A 12,446-nucleotide genomic window follows, 5' to 3' on the forward strand; every position below is an offset into this window, starting at 1 on the left:
GTTACTGTAGCCTTGTAGTATAGTTTGAAGTCAGGTAGCGTGATGCCTCCAGCTTTGTTCTTTTGGCTTAGGATTGACTTGGCGATGCGGGCTCTTTTTTGGTTCCATATGAACTTTAAAGTAGTTTTTTCCAATTCTGTGAAGAAAGTCATTGGTAGCTTGATGGGGATGGCATTGAATCTATAAATTACCTTGGGCAGTATGGCCATTTTCACGATATTGATTCTTCCAACCCATGAGCATGGAATGTTCTTCCATTTGTTTGTATCCTCTTTTATTTCATTGAGCAGTGGTTTGTAGTTCTCCTTGAAGAGGTCCTTCACATCCCTTGTAAGTTGGATTCCTAGGTATTTTATTCTCTTTGAAGCAATTGTGAATGGGAGTTCACTCATGATTTGGCTCTCTGTTTGTCTGTGATTGGTGTATAAGAATGCTTTGTGATTTTTGCACATTGATTTTGTATCCTGAGACTTTGCTGAAGTTGCTTATCAGCTTAAGGAGATTTTGGGCCGAGACAATGGGGTTTTCTAGATATACAATCATGTCATCTGCAAACAGGGAGAATTTGACTTCCTCTTTTCCTAATTGAATACCCTTTATTTCCTTCTCCTGCCTGATTGCTCTGGCCAGAACTTCCAGCACTGCGTTGAATAGGAGTGGTGAGAGAGGGCATCCCTGTCTTGTGCCAACGAGACATGTATCTAATTAAGCATGTAAAAAATGAGACAGAGTGGATGATGAAATAATCTATATACCAAATCCCCATGACACACAGTTTATCTATGTAACAAACCTGCATGTGTACCCCCGAACCTAAAATATGAGTTGGAAAGAAAAAAAAAAACAGTGAGAGGAAGAATAGAGCATCACAAGCAGAGTGCTGAGATTAATTACTTTATTACCAAAGAAGGAGGAGGACTCAGGGAGGTGCCGACATTTCAACCCAATCACTGAAGGGTGTGCAGAATTTGGATAGGCAAGATACCTTGGGACAAGGTCATTCTAAAACCATGCTAACATTTGTACTTTTTTTTTGATTGTGTTAGTTCCTGAAATGAGTTGCATAAAACTGATAAGTGTCTTAGGGCAGTCTCTAATTGATTTTTATTTTGTTGTATTTTTAAAAATTAGTCTGCAAATAGATAGCAAATTCACATGATATTAAAATATATGCACATAAATTATGTACACAAATATATTTTCTGAATGAAATTTAGTATCTTTGCATATATTTAAGAGCTATTTCTGTCTCATATGTTCATAATCTTCATCCATTAAAAAAACTTGTTAGAAAGGGCTTTTTCACTCTAAGATTATAAAAAATTCTCCCAGTATTTACCTAGCTAGTTTTCTAGTTGTTCCAACACCATTTATTGAACAATCCATCTTTTTGACACTGGTTTGGCATGCCTTAATTATATATTCTTGTGTGTGTTTGGATCTCTTTTTGGACTTTCCATTCTGTTTCATTGAGTCTTACCAGCTCCTCTTACTGTGGTACCATGATGTTTTAATCTATGGGGCTTTGTAGTTTAAATGTAGGGCTAGTTCCAGTACATTGTTCTCTTTCAGCTGTTAGGAACTTAGAAATCACCTTGCTCTGTTTTAAAGAAAAACCTGGTATTTTTTATCAGTATAACATTCAATTTATATTAACTTGAAGAATTGAAAACATCTTTATGATTTTTCCTATTCAATAACATAGCATCTAGAATAGGTTAGGTTGTACTACTATAAAATCTCAGCTGCATAAAACAGTTTTTTTTTGCTTGTGCTACATATCCATTAGGTCATCAAGGGACTCACCTTGTCAAGTTACTCAGAGATTCAGGCTGATACAAAGGTTTGATCTTGACATACGCTTTCATGATGATAGAAAGCAGGGAAGAGAAGGTGGTGAGCCACGTGCTTTCTCCACTTTCTACCCAGAAATGACACGTACTCACATTTCATTCGCCAGAGAAATTAACATGGCCACCCCTAAGTTCAAATGGATAGAGAAATGCCTTCCTACCAGGTGCGCAGAATTAGAAGAGCAAACATTTGTGGACAGTTGTGAATACCACAAATACTGTTATCTTTCCACTTAAGTCTTTTGTTTCACTCAGTAGTGTTTTAAACTTTTCTTCATATGTTTTTCAGTGTTTCTTGTTGAATTTCTTGATATTTTATCATATTTGTTGGTAGTGGAAGTAGCCTTTTTTTCCATTTCATTTTCTGGCTGGTGTCTTTGCTGGTTGTTTTTTTGTTTTGTTTTGTTTTTGAGATGGAGTCTCACTCTGTCACCCAGGCTGGAGTGCAGTGGCACAATCTCCGCTCAGTGCAACCTCTGCCTCCCAGATTCAAGCGATTCTCCTGCCTCAGCCTCCCAAGTAGCTGGGATTACAGGCATGTGCCACCATGCCCAGCTAATTTTTTGTATTTTTAGTAGAGATGGGGTTTCTCCATGTTGGTCAGGCTGGTCTCAAACTCCCAACCTCAGGTGATCCGCCTGCCTCTGCCTTCCAAAGTGCTAGGATTATAGACATGAGCTACCGTGCCCGGACTACTTCTTATGGGATGTATACGTCTTTGGGTTCATATGAAATGTATATATGTTGATATTTCTACAAGTACATACTTAGGAGTGGAATTGTTGGGTCATAGGTTAATGCATGTTTTTCTGCCAAACAGTTGTGTCAATTTCTGTTTTCACCGCTGTGAATGAGAGTTGTTCTACCTTCTTGCCAACACTTGATATTGTCAGTCATTTTAGCCATTCTGGTGAATTTATAGTGCTATCTCTGTGTGTGTAAGAGAGAGAATGAGAGAGGGTGTTTGTGAGAAAACCAAAGCAACACTGTGAGAGTGTGTGTGTTTGTGAGAAAACCAAAATATATACCACTGTGATTTCATTGGGAGAAAATCTGTTTGGTATATCAAAAAAAGTAACTTAATTACTTCATCATTGTTGGTTTAGGTCCAACCTAAACATGTGAAGGAAGCCTTCCGGTTACTGAATAAATCCATCATCCGTGTGGAAACACCTGATGTCAATCTAGATCAAGAGGAAGACATCCAGATGGAGGTAGATGAGGGTGCTGGTGGCATCAATGGTGAGATACTTGTTCATGTGACTGTTTTGGAGTTAGGGACCAAAACATTTTCTGAGATGTCATGTGGTAGAAGTACACCTGCTGATGGTTAATAAAGTCTATGGTAGAAAAAAGGGAAAAGCAGATACTGAATTCTATTAACTGTTTACAAGTTAAAATGAAATTAAATAGTTGATATAAAATATATATACTTGGCTGGGCACAGTGGCTCTAGCCTAGAATCCCAGCACTTTGGGAGGCTGAGACGGGTGGATCACAAGGTCAGGAGTTTGAGACCACCCTGGCCAATATGGTGAAACCTCGTCTCTACTAAAAATACAAAAATTAGCCAGGCATGGTGGCGGCCGCCTGTAGTCCCAGCTACTTGGGAGGCTGAGGCAAGAGAATCGCTTGAACCTGGGAGGCGGAGGTTGCAGTGAGCCGAGATTGTGCCACTGCACTCCAGCCCGGGTGACAGAGCGAGACTCTGTCTCAAAAAATATATATGTATTTGAAAGACTAAAAGGGCACCAAAATGGTGATAATAGACATAAATCCCCTGGGTTTTACCCTTATTTGTATTGTTGTTTTGCTTCTGAATTAAAAACATTTTTTCAAGCACATTAGAACAGAAAAATACTAGAAATTTTATTTATTTTGAGATGGGGTCTCATTCTGTCACCCAGGCTTGAATGCCTTGGTACACTCATGGCACTGCAGCCTTAACTTCCGCTCAAGCAGTCCTTCTCCCTCAGCCTCTCTAATAGCTGGGACATATGCCCATGCCACCACTCCTGGCTAATTTTTTGAGAATTTTTTCTAGAGACAGGATCTGCCATATTGCCCAGACCGGTAGAATTTTTTATTTTGTATATAATACTGCAAGTGGACTTTCAGGCTGTGAAATCTTTATATCTCTGATCCCTCACATTCCTCCCAAGTTAGTTTTTGTCTTTACTAGTAGAGTTTCTAATTTATTTGAAAATTATTATATACTCTGTATAACTGTATGCTTGGTTTTTTTGTTTGTTTGTTTGTTTTTTGTTTTTTTTTTTAATTTTTGAGATGGAGTTTTGCTTTTGTTGCCCAGGCTGGAGTACAATGGTGCAATCTCATCTCACTGCAACCTTTGCCTCCCGGGTTCAAGCAATTCTCCTACCTCAGCCTTCCGAGTAGCTGGGATTACAGGCACCCACCACCACGCCCAGCTAATTTTTGTATTTTTAGTATAGACAGGATTTCACCATGTTGGCCAGGCTGGTCTCAAAACTCCTGACCTCAGGTGATGTGCCCACCTTGGCCTCGCAAAGTGGTGGGATTACAGGCGTGAGCCACTGCACCTAGCCAGTTTATTTTGTTTTTCATTTTTATTTTTTGGCAGAGGAGATCCTGTGGGAATGTATGCTTGTTTTAAAATTAGTGTTAAGGCTGGATGTGGTGGCCCACACCTGTAATCCCAGCACTTGGGAGACCAAGGCAGGAGGATCAGTTGAGTCCAGTAGTTGGAGACCAGCCTGGGCAACATAGCAAGACCCTGTCTCTAATAAAACAAATAATAATAATAATAATTTTTAAAAGTGAAAAAATCAGTATTCAATATAAGTAGTGTATTTGTAAATGCTTGACAAGGGGATGTTAAGGGCACAAAAATAAGATTCAGGTGGTCAATTTTTCACTTAGGTCATGCTGACAGCCCTGTTCCTGTGAATGGGATCAACGGCTACAGTGAAGACATAAATCAAGAGTCTGCTCCCAAAGCCTCCTTAAGGCTGGGCTTCTCTGAGTACTGCCGAATCTCTAACCTTATTGTGCTTCACCTCAGAAAGGTGGAAGAAGGTGAGGCTTACCTGGTACCGCTTACATGCTCGGTCACTTCTGTAAGCTCTGTTCACATAGGCCACTTGTGATTGCCAAACTTCGTGTTGTTCTGTTGGAAGAGAGGATAAGTTGTTAGATAAACTCACTTTAGCAAAGTAAATTTGTGGAGTATCAGCATACCTGCCAGCCTGAACATTTCTTCACAAGCTTATTGTAAGGCAAAGGTTTGTAGGTCCTTCTTTTTAACATTGTGGGCCTATGTTAATAATTTTGGGACCTGATAACATATGAAGCAGCACATACAAATGTTTTTACAAATGCAAAATTACCATTCCCTTACAATGGTCCTGTTTAAAACAGCTGGACCCCTAGGGTATATTTTAACAGTAATATTTTAACAGTAATTAATTGAACCCAGAAATCTATACTATCAAAAGGCCATTGCAGACTGGAAATGGAGTAAAATCCTCATCTAGTTATTGGTAAAGTGTGGCATCTGGACACTAGTAGGCTTCCTACCCTTAACGGCTTTACCATGCTATTCAAGGTTTTATCACCCTATAGTTAACTACAAAGCAGAAGGAAAAATGATGAATTCAAGATGTTGAACCTAAACTTCTACTTGATAGTTAAGCATCAGATACTTCTTGATTAAAAGCCCCAAGGATGGCTTGTGCTGGCTTCCTGGAATATTTTGTCGTCACAGTATTTGCTCTGCTATGAAAGAAGAGAACAAGAGATTGTAGTTTCTGCCCTTGTTCCCTTGGGAACTTTAGACCAGTAGGAGAGAAGGCAACAAAGTGGCCACTAGGACGCCTCAGCTTTTGTCCTCATTCCCGTCTCACACAAAATGATTTGGGAACTCAAGGTGTTCTTGATTCATGTTATATGTCATTATTCTCTTTCTCCCTCATACAACTAAGTTTTAAACATAGAAGTTGAGTTTTATGATAGTTATATTATCCAGGTCCAAACATTTCCTATGTGTTGAGGGTTCTACCAGGACTTTCTAAAAGTCTGGTAGACCTTGGACTTGTTAAAAGCAGCAGGCAGTTCACTTAGTAAGATGAACCTTGCTAAAATAAACAAGTAATTTTTTATTTTGAGTGAATACTCATGAATTTTACTTCTTAGTAAACTCCAGTTCCATAAAGCCTTCCTCTTTCTACAGAGGAAAAATTGTTATATTTCAGAATTTTTGCTTGCTGTTGCTTCATTCCTAATTTATGCTTTTAGTTTCTGTTGGCAAACATTCTCAGAGGTGGTGAAGCATAAGAAGATGAAGAAAAGACCTTCATACTTTGAAATCTTAATAGCTTTAAGAAATGTATTTCTTATAATCTATTTTATTAGGTTTCTCTCCTTATGGATAAAATAAGGCATGGTTTAATACAATGATATGACTTGTTATTTCAGGCTTATGCTAGAACATTGCGGACCTTATGTCACCAGATGTACTTTCGGACGGCTTGACATTTATCTAATCTGTACATTATCTTGTTGTATATGTGGCAGAGATTTAACCAAGGACTGACAGTACGAGTTGCTAGGATAATTTGAATGTGTTTTTTTTTGTTGCAGAAGAGGACGAGTCAGCATTAAAGAGGAGCGAGCTTGTTAACTGGTACTTGAAGGAAATCGAATCAGAGATAGACTCTGAAGAAGAACTTATAAATAAAAAAAGAATCATAGAGAAAGTTATTCATCGACTCACACACTATGTAGGTGCAGAAGTGCGTGTGCTCTGGTATCAGGGAGGGAGGGAGTTCATGCCCTGTATCTGCAGGTTCACTAGTGAAATTTTTTTTGACCTTTGTTTGTTTTGAATCATTGGAGTGTAGTCAGAAGTATGAGTTGTAAAATAAGAGAGAATTAACAGCAGGTAAATGACTTATTTCCTCTGCTGAAACAAGCAATTCAGGTTAAATCTCAGAAGGTGGGATTGAGGTCTTACTAGTTAGGTGTTTTAAGCTTCTGTTTCCCACCCTCATATTCGCCCTTGGTCGTACTGCTGTCACCTACTTTCTATGTTTCATTTTCCTCACATCCTTAGTTCCCACCTTACCCAACCCAGTAGTCAATCTTCTGTCTTACTTGCTTGGCGAAACCCCAAACTTGGTTAAATATAACTTTTTTTTTTTTTTTTTTTTTGTATCCTTATCTAAGCAGCTGAAAGTATCTGGAGAAAAGCGTACAATTATGAGCCCAGTCTTATTTAAATTGATGACCAGAAATCTCAAGTGGACAGTTCTTACTGTCTCATCAACCTCATGATAGCACTGCCCAGTGCAATTCCTGTTGCCGGGTCAGTTCTTTGCCTCACCCTCTCACAGGCCCATCGCATACCTTCTCTCCACTCCTGTCACCTGGCCATTCTCAGTACTCAGCCTGTCCACAGCTTTGTCACAGTCAATCACTCCTACAAATACTGTCTTCCTCACTTGGTTCTGAGTCACTGTATCCTCCTGGGGCTTCCTTCTCCCTGGTTATTCCCTCTTAGTCTCTTTCCCTGAATGGTTTTGTTGTTGTTTTTTTTTTTTTGAGACAGAGTTTTGCTCTTGTTGCCCACGCTGGAGTGCAGTGGCACAGCTCACTGCAGCTTCCGCCTCCTGGGTTCAAGCAATTCTCCTGTCTCAGCCTCCCAAGTAGGATTACAGGCGCCTCCCACCACGCCCGGCTAATTTTTTAATTTTTTTTTTTTTTTTTTTTAGTAGAGACGGGGTTTTGCCATATTGGCCAGGCTGATCTAGAACTCCTAACCTCAGGCGATACGCCCACTTTGGCCTCCCAAACTGCTGGGATTACAGGCGTGAGCCACCGTGCCTGGCCTGAATCTTTCTCTTCTTACTTTACTGTCAGATAGTTTACATTCATTACCTAAGTGATCTCATTTGGTTTTATGAATTTATCCATCTACTGATGACTTCCATATTTATGTCACCAGCTCTCACCACTCCTGTAAACTCCAGATGTATAGAGCTGGTTGCCTACTGATGAGCGTTTAACAGGCATCTCGTACTTAACGTGCTCAAAAACAGAGTTGTTCTTCCCTGTTTGCGGTTGACTTGTTCTTACTCAATTGCTATAGGCCAAACGCCTTGGAATTGTCTTTGACTCCTTGATTCCACTCTCCCCTCACAACTCCTCTTCAGCAGCAAATCCTCTGATCCCCAGCTTCAGTGTGTGTATATTTTCTGTTCTCTTTTTACCACCTTCACCAGCCCACCCAAGCCACCAGGCATGGACTGTTGCAGAAGCCTCGTAATTGTCCTTTTTTTTTTTTATTGGCTTCTTGCTCAGCAGCCAGATAAGTCTTTTTAAAATATAAATCAGATTATTTTACTACCCTCCCTTCCAGTGCTTCTCTCACATTAGAAGGAAATTCAGCCTCCTTGTCATGGCCTGCAGAACTATTATACAGTGTAACCCCTGTCCACTCATTCACCTAATTTCACAGCAGTCTTCCCTGTACCCATTTCACCCTAGTGACACTGGCCTTGTTCCCTAGACACACCAAATATGAGGGCCTTTGCACTCACCCTTTGTCCGTTTACCTAGATATCCTCCTCCTCTCCGATGTCTGCTCAAATGTTACCTCTTCAAAGAAACCTTTCTTGCTAGCCTGCCAAAATAGTAGCCTTCTGCTCTTGCTGTCACCCTGCCTTGTATTTCTTCATAATGTTTAACATGGCCCAGCAGTATATTCTTTATTTAAGTGGTTAGTTTGTCTCTCTTATGGAATATAAGCTCTGTGAGGGTAGAGACTTTGCCCCAGGAGCTACAGTGGTACCTGGCACATAGCAGGATCAAATATATGTTGAATGGTTAAATTTTCCTATTATGTGGCAGAGATTTAACTGTTGTGCCAATTCACAGTGCTCACTATATAAATATTACAGAGGTCATGTACTGGGGTTGTGTCTTCTCAAAAACTGTTTTCCTGTGAAGGTAGATCAGTGTGTGATTATTGGGGGGTAGGGAGGTGTTAAGAACAGCTACTCAGATCAGGGTCCAGAGTTGCTTTTGTAGTGGTGGGACATGTCTGTGTGCTCCTTGGGATCAGCGTAAAGTAAAACGACCCAGGCAAGGAATCTGCTTCAGGACTTTGGAACACACTGTGAAGCTAACTGATCTAAACTTGAATTTCCTATTTATTTATTTATTTATTTATTCATTCATTCATTCATTCATTTATCTTTTGAGACAGAGTCTTGCTCTGTTGCCCAGATTGGAGTGCAGTAGCATGATCTCAGCTCGCCACAACTTCCGCCTTCTGGGTTCTAATGATTCTCTTATCTCAGCCTCCAGAGTAGCTGGGATTACAGGTGCCCGCCACCACACCCAGCTAATTTTTGTATTTTTAGTTGAGATGGTGTTTCACCATGTTGGCCAGGCTGGTCTCGAACTCCTGACCTCAGATGATCCACCTGCCTCAGCTTCCCGAAGTGCTGGGATTACAGGCATGAGCTACTGTGCCCGGCCTGGATTACCTTTTAAAATTTGGCTTACCACCTGAACTAATTTGCTACAGAAAACTAGAGAGCTTATACTGTGCTGATGAGATATGATGCTTCCTATGAAGGTATGTTAACACATAGAGTGAGTGCTTGAAAGTGTCCAATCTAACTTCAGGGGTAGATTTGAAAGGGCAATTTTTAAAAAAATGTCCAGTCCCCCTTAGTGGCTTCAGTGTTTATACTGTGGAGCCTTGCCAAACTTCTTAGGATCAAATCACAGTTTCCTGAGTTCCTTTCTATGGGCTTGGCTAGGAGCTTTTCTCATTTGTGGACATTTTTTACTGACCTATAATTATATCGTGGGCTTAAAATCTGTCATCAAGATTTTAAGCCAGATGGCATGTTCTACCTTTTTTATTAGCTCAGAGTGAAAAATTTTTCAGATGAATTTTCATAGATTCTTCTCCTAACTGTACGAAATGGTGGTATATGAAAAAGTTCAGTGGTCAGTAGTTAAAAATTACTGAATGATATTAAGTATGAAACACTTACAATTAATTAGAAGATTTTGCAGAGTTGTTTAACCTTAAAATTCAAGCATTACTTCCTTTTTTGAAGTTGTATTTACAAGCATTTGATGTAATATATTTAAGTATTTCTTAATTTTCCACAAGGGGTTTATGGTATGAAAAGGTCAGCATCCTACTAGGAACAGGGTTTAGCAGAGCACTGATAGTGATTTTTAAAGTGTGGTCCTTTTCCTAGTAGTTTCTAGTTGGGAAATGAAAGAAAATATTGATAGCAAACACTCGGAAGAAGGGTCAAGTCTTGTATATCTGGACATTGGTATAATACTGCTTGAAACCTGAGGACAAATATTTGTGTTTCACAGGATCATGTTCTAATTGAGCTCACCCAGGCTGGATTGAAAGGCTCCACAGAGGGAAGTGAGAGCTATGAAGAAGATCCCTACTTGGTAGTTAACCCTAACTACTTGCTCGAAGATTGAGATAGTGAAAGTAACTGACCAGAGCTGAGGAACTGTGGCACACCACCTCGTGGCCTGGAGCCTGGCTGGAGCTCTGCTAGGGACAGAAATGTTTCTGGAAGTGATGCTTCCAAGATTTGTTTTCAGAAACAAGAATTGAGTTGATGGTCCTGTGTGTCACATTCATCACAGGTTTCATACCAACACAGGCTTCAGCACTTCCTTTGGTGTGTTTCCTGTCCCAGTGAAGTTGGAACCAAATAATGTGTAGTCTCTATAACCAATACCTTTGTTTTCATGTGTAAGAAAAGGCCCATTACTTTTAAGGTATGTGCTGTCTTATTGAGCAAATAACTTTTTTTCAGTTGCCAGCTCCTGCTTTTATTCATCAAAATAAAATAACTTGTTCTGAAGTTGTCTATTGGATTTCTTTCTTTTTTTTTTTTTTTGAGACGGAGTCTTTCTCTGTCCCCCAGGCTGGAGTGCAGTGGCGCGATCTCGGCTCACTTCAAGCTCCGCCTCCCGGGTTCACGCCATTCTCCTGCCTCAGCCTCCCGAGTAGCTGGGACTACAGGTGCCCGCCAACACGCGCGGCTAATTTTTTGTATCTTTAGTAGAGATGGGGTTTCACCGTGTTAGCCAGGATGGTCTCGATCTCCTGACCTCGTGATCCGCCCACCTCGGCCTCCCAAAGTGCTGGGATTACAGGCCTGAGCCACTGTGCCCGGCCTGTTGGATTTCTTTCTACCGTACCCTGATTATTGCTTCCCTCTACTTGTGAATGTGAGACTTTCCCTTTTTGCTTAACCTGGAGTGAAGGAGTAGAACTGTGGTATTATGGATTAGGTTTCTATGAGAAGGAGTCAGAGAATTCATATGAAAGCTAGAGGCCTTGGAGATGACTTTCCAAGGTTAATTCCAGTTTTTTTTTAAGTTTATAAAAGTTTATTATACTTTTTTAAAATTACTCTTTAATAATTCATTTTACTTCTGTGTCCTAAGGGTAATTTCACAGGATTTTTTTCAAATTGCTCTTTTAGGGGAAATAGGTCATTTGCTATATTACAAGCTATCTCTAAATTTTATGGTCTTCCAGGAAAAGTTATTACTGTTTATGATACTAACAGTTCCTGAGACTTAGCTATGATCAGTATGTTCATGAGATGGAGCAGTTCCTGTGTTGCAGCTTTTAACAACAGATGGCATTCATTAAATCACAAAGTATGTTAAAGATCACAAAAGCAAAATAACTGTCTGAGGCTAAGGCCCACGTGGGACAGTCTAATACCCCTGAGTACTCAATTTGCCTTGATGTCTGAGCTTTGCAGTGCAATGTGAATTTGAGCAGCCACAAATCTATTAGTAGAAAGCAAGACAGATTAATGTAGGTTAAAACAATGATTTAAACACGTTTCTCCCAATAATTATCTCTTTCCCTGGAATCAACTTGTATGAAACCTTGTCAAAATGTACTCCACGAGTATGTACAAGTAAGTATTTTAAAAATAAATGACAAACATTAAAAAGAATGAATACTCAAGTAGATTTGTCATGGGATTTTATAAGAATGGTATCAGGTAATGTATCTTTAAAGACTAGGCTGCTCTGCCGACGTAGTAACCATTTTTTATTCCTTTACTTTCCTAATAGGCTTGCTTTCACTTAAAAAAAAAAGCTAGTCACGGTGGCTCACGCCTGTAATCCCAGCACTTTGGGAGGCCGAGGTGAGTAGATCACCTGAGGTCAGGAGTTCGAGACAAGCCTGGCCAACGTGGAGAAAACCTGTCTACTAAAACTACAAAAAGTAGCCAGGCATGGTGGCGGGCACCTATAATACCAGCTACTCAGGAGGTTGAGGCAGGAGAATTGCTTGAACCCAAGAGGTGGAAGTTGCAGTGAGCTGAGATCATGCCACTGCCCTCCAGCTTGGGCAGCAACAACAACAACAACAAAAGATTCCCAGGCTTCACCCTCTGCAGTCTGTGGAAAGTCATGGGAATCTTAAAAAAAAAAGACACTATAAACCAAATTAAAAGATGAGAAAATTTTTCTATCACGTTTTAATATGTGATATCCAAATTCCCATTAAGAATTTTTATATCAGTAATA

The 12,446-nt window shown here is 40.0% G+C and overlaps 1 protein-coding gene across 1 annotated transcript in view; it reads left to right on the plus strand.

The window, feature by feature from the left end:
* Window positions 1–10,750, plus strand: part of MCM6 (minichromosome maintenance complex component 6) — a 38,046-nt gene extending 27,296 nt beyond the window's left edge. The window contains exons 14-17 of the mRNA XM_003267606.3: window positions 2,960–3,095; window positions 4,755–4,910; window positions 6,474–6,613; window positions 10,242–10,750. Of these exons, the coding sequence (XP_003267654.1) occupies window positions 2,960–3,095; window positions 4,755–4,910; window positions 6,474–6,613; window positions 10,242–10,358 (549 nt within the window). The 3' untranslated portion in view covers window positions 10,359–10,750. The remainder of the gene's footprint in view (window positions 1–2,959; window positions 3,096–4,754; window positions 4,911–6,473; window positions 6,614–10,241) is intronic.
* The last annotated feature ends 1,696 nt before the right edge of the window (window positions 10,751–12,446 follow it).

The sequence above is a fragment of the Nomascus leucogenys genome, chromosome 20, assembly GCF_006542625.1.
Source record: "Nomascus leucogenys isolate Asia chromosome 20, Asia_NLE_v1, whole genome shotgun sequence".
In the NCBI taxonomy this organism is placed as follows: domain Eukaryota; kingdom Metazoa; phylum Chordata; class Mammalia; order Primates; family Hylobatidae; genus Nomascus; species Nomascus leucogenys.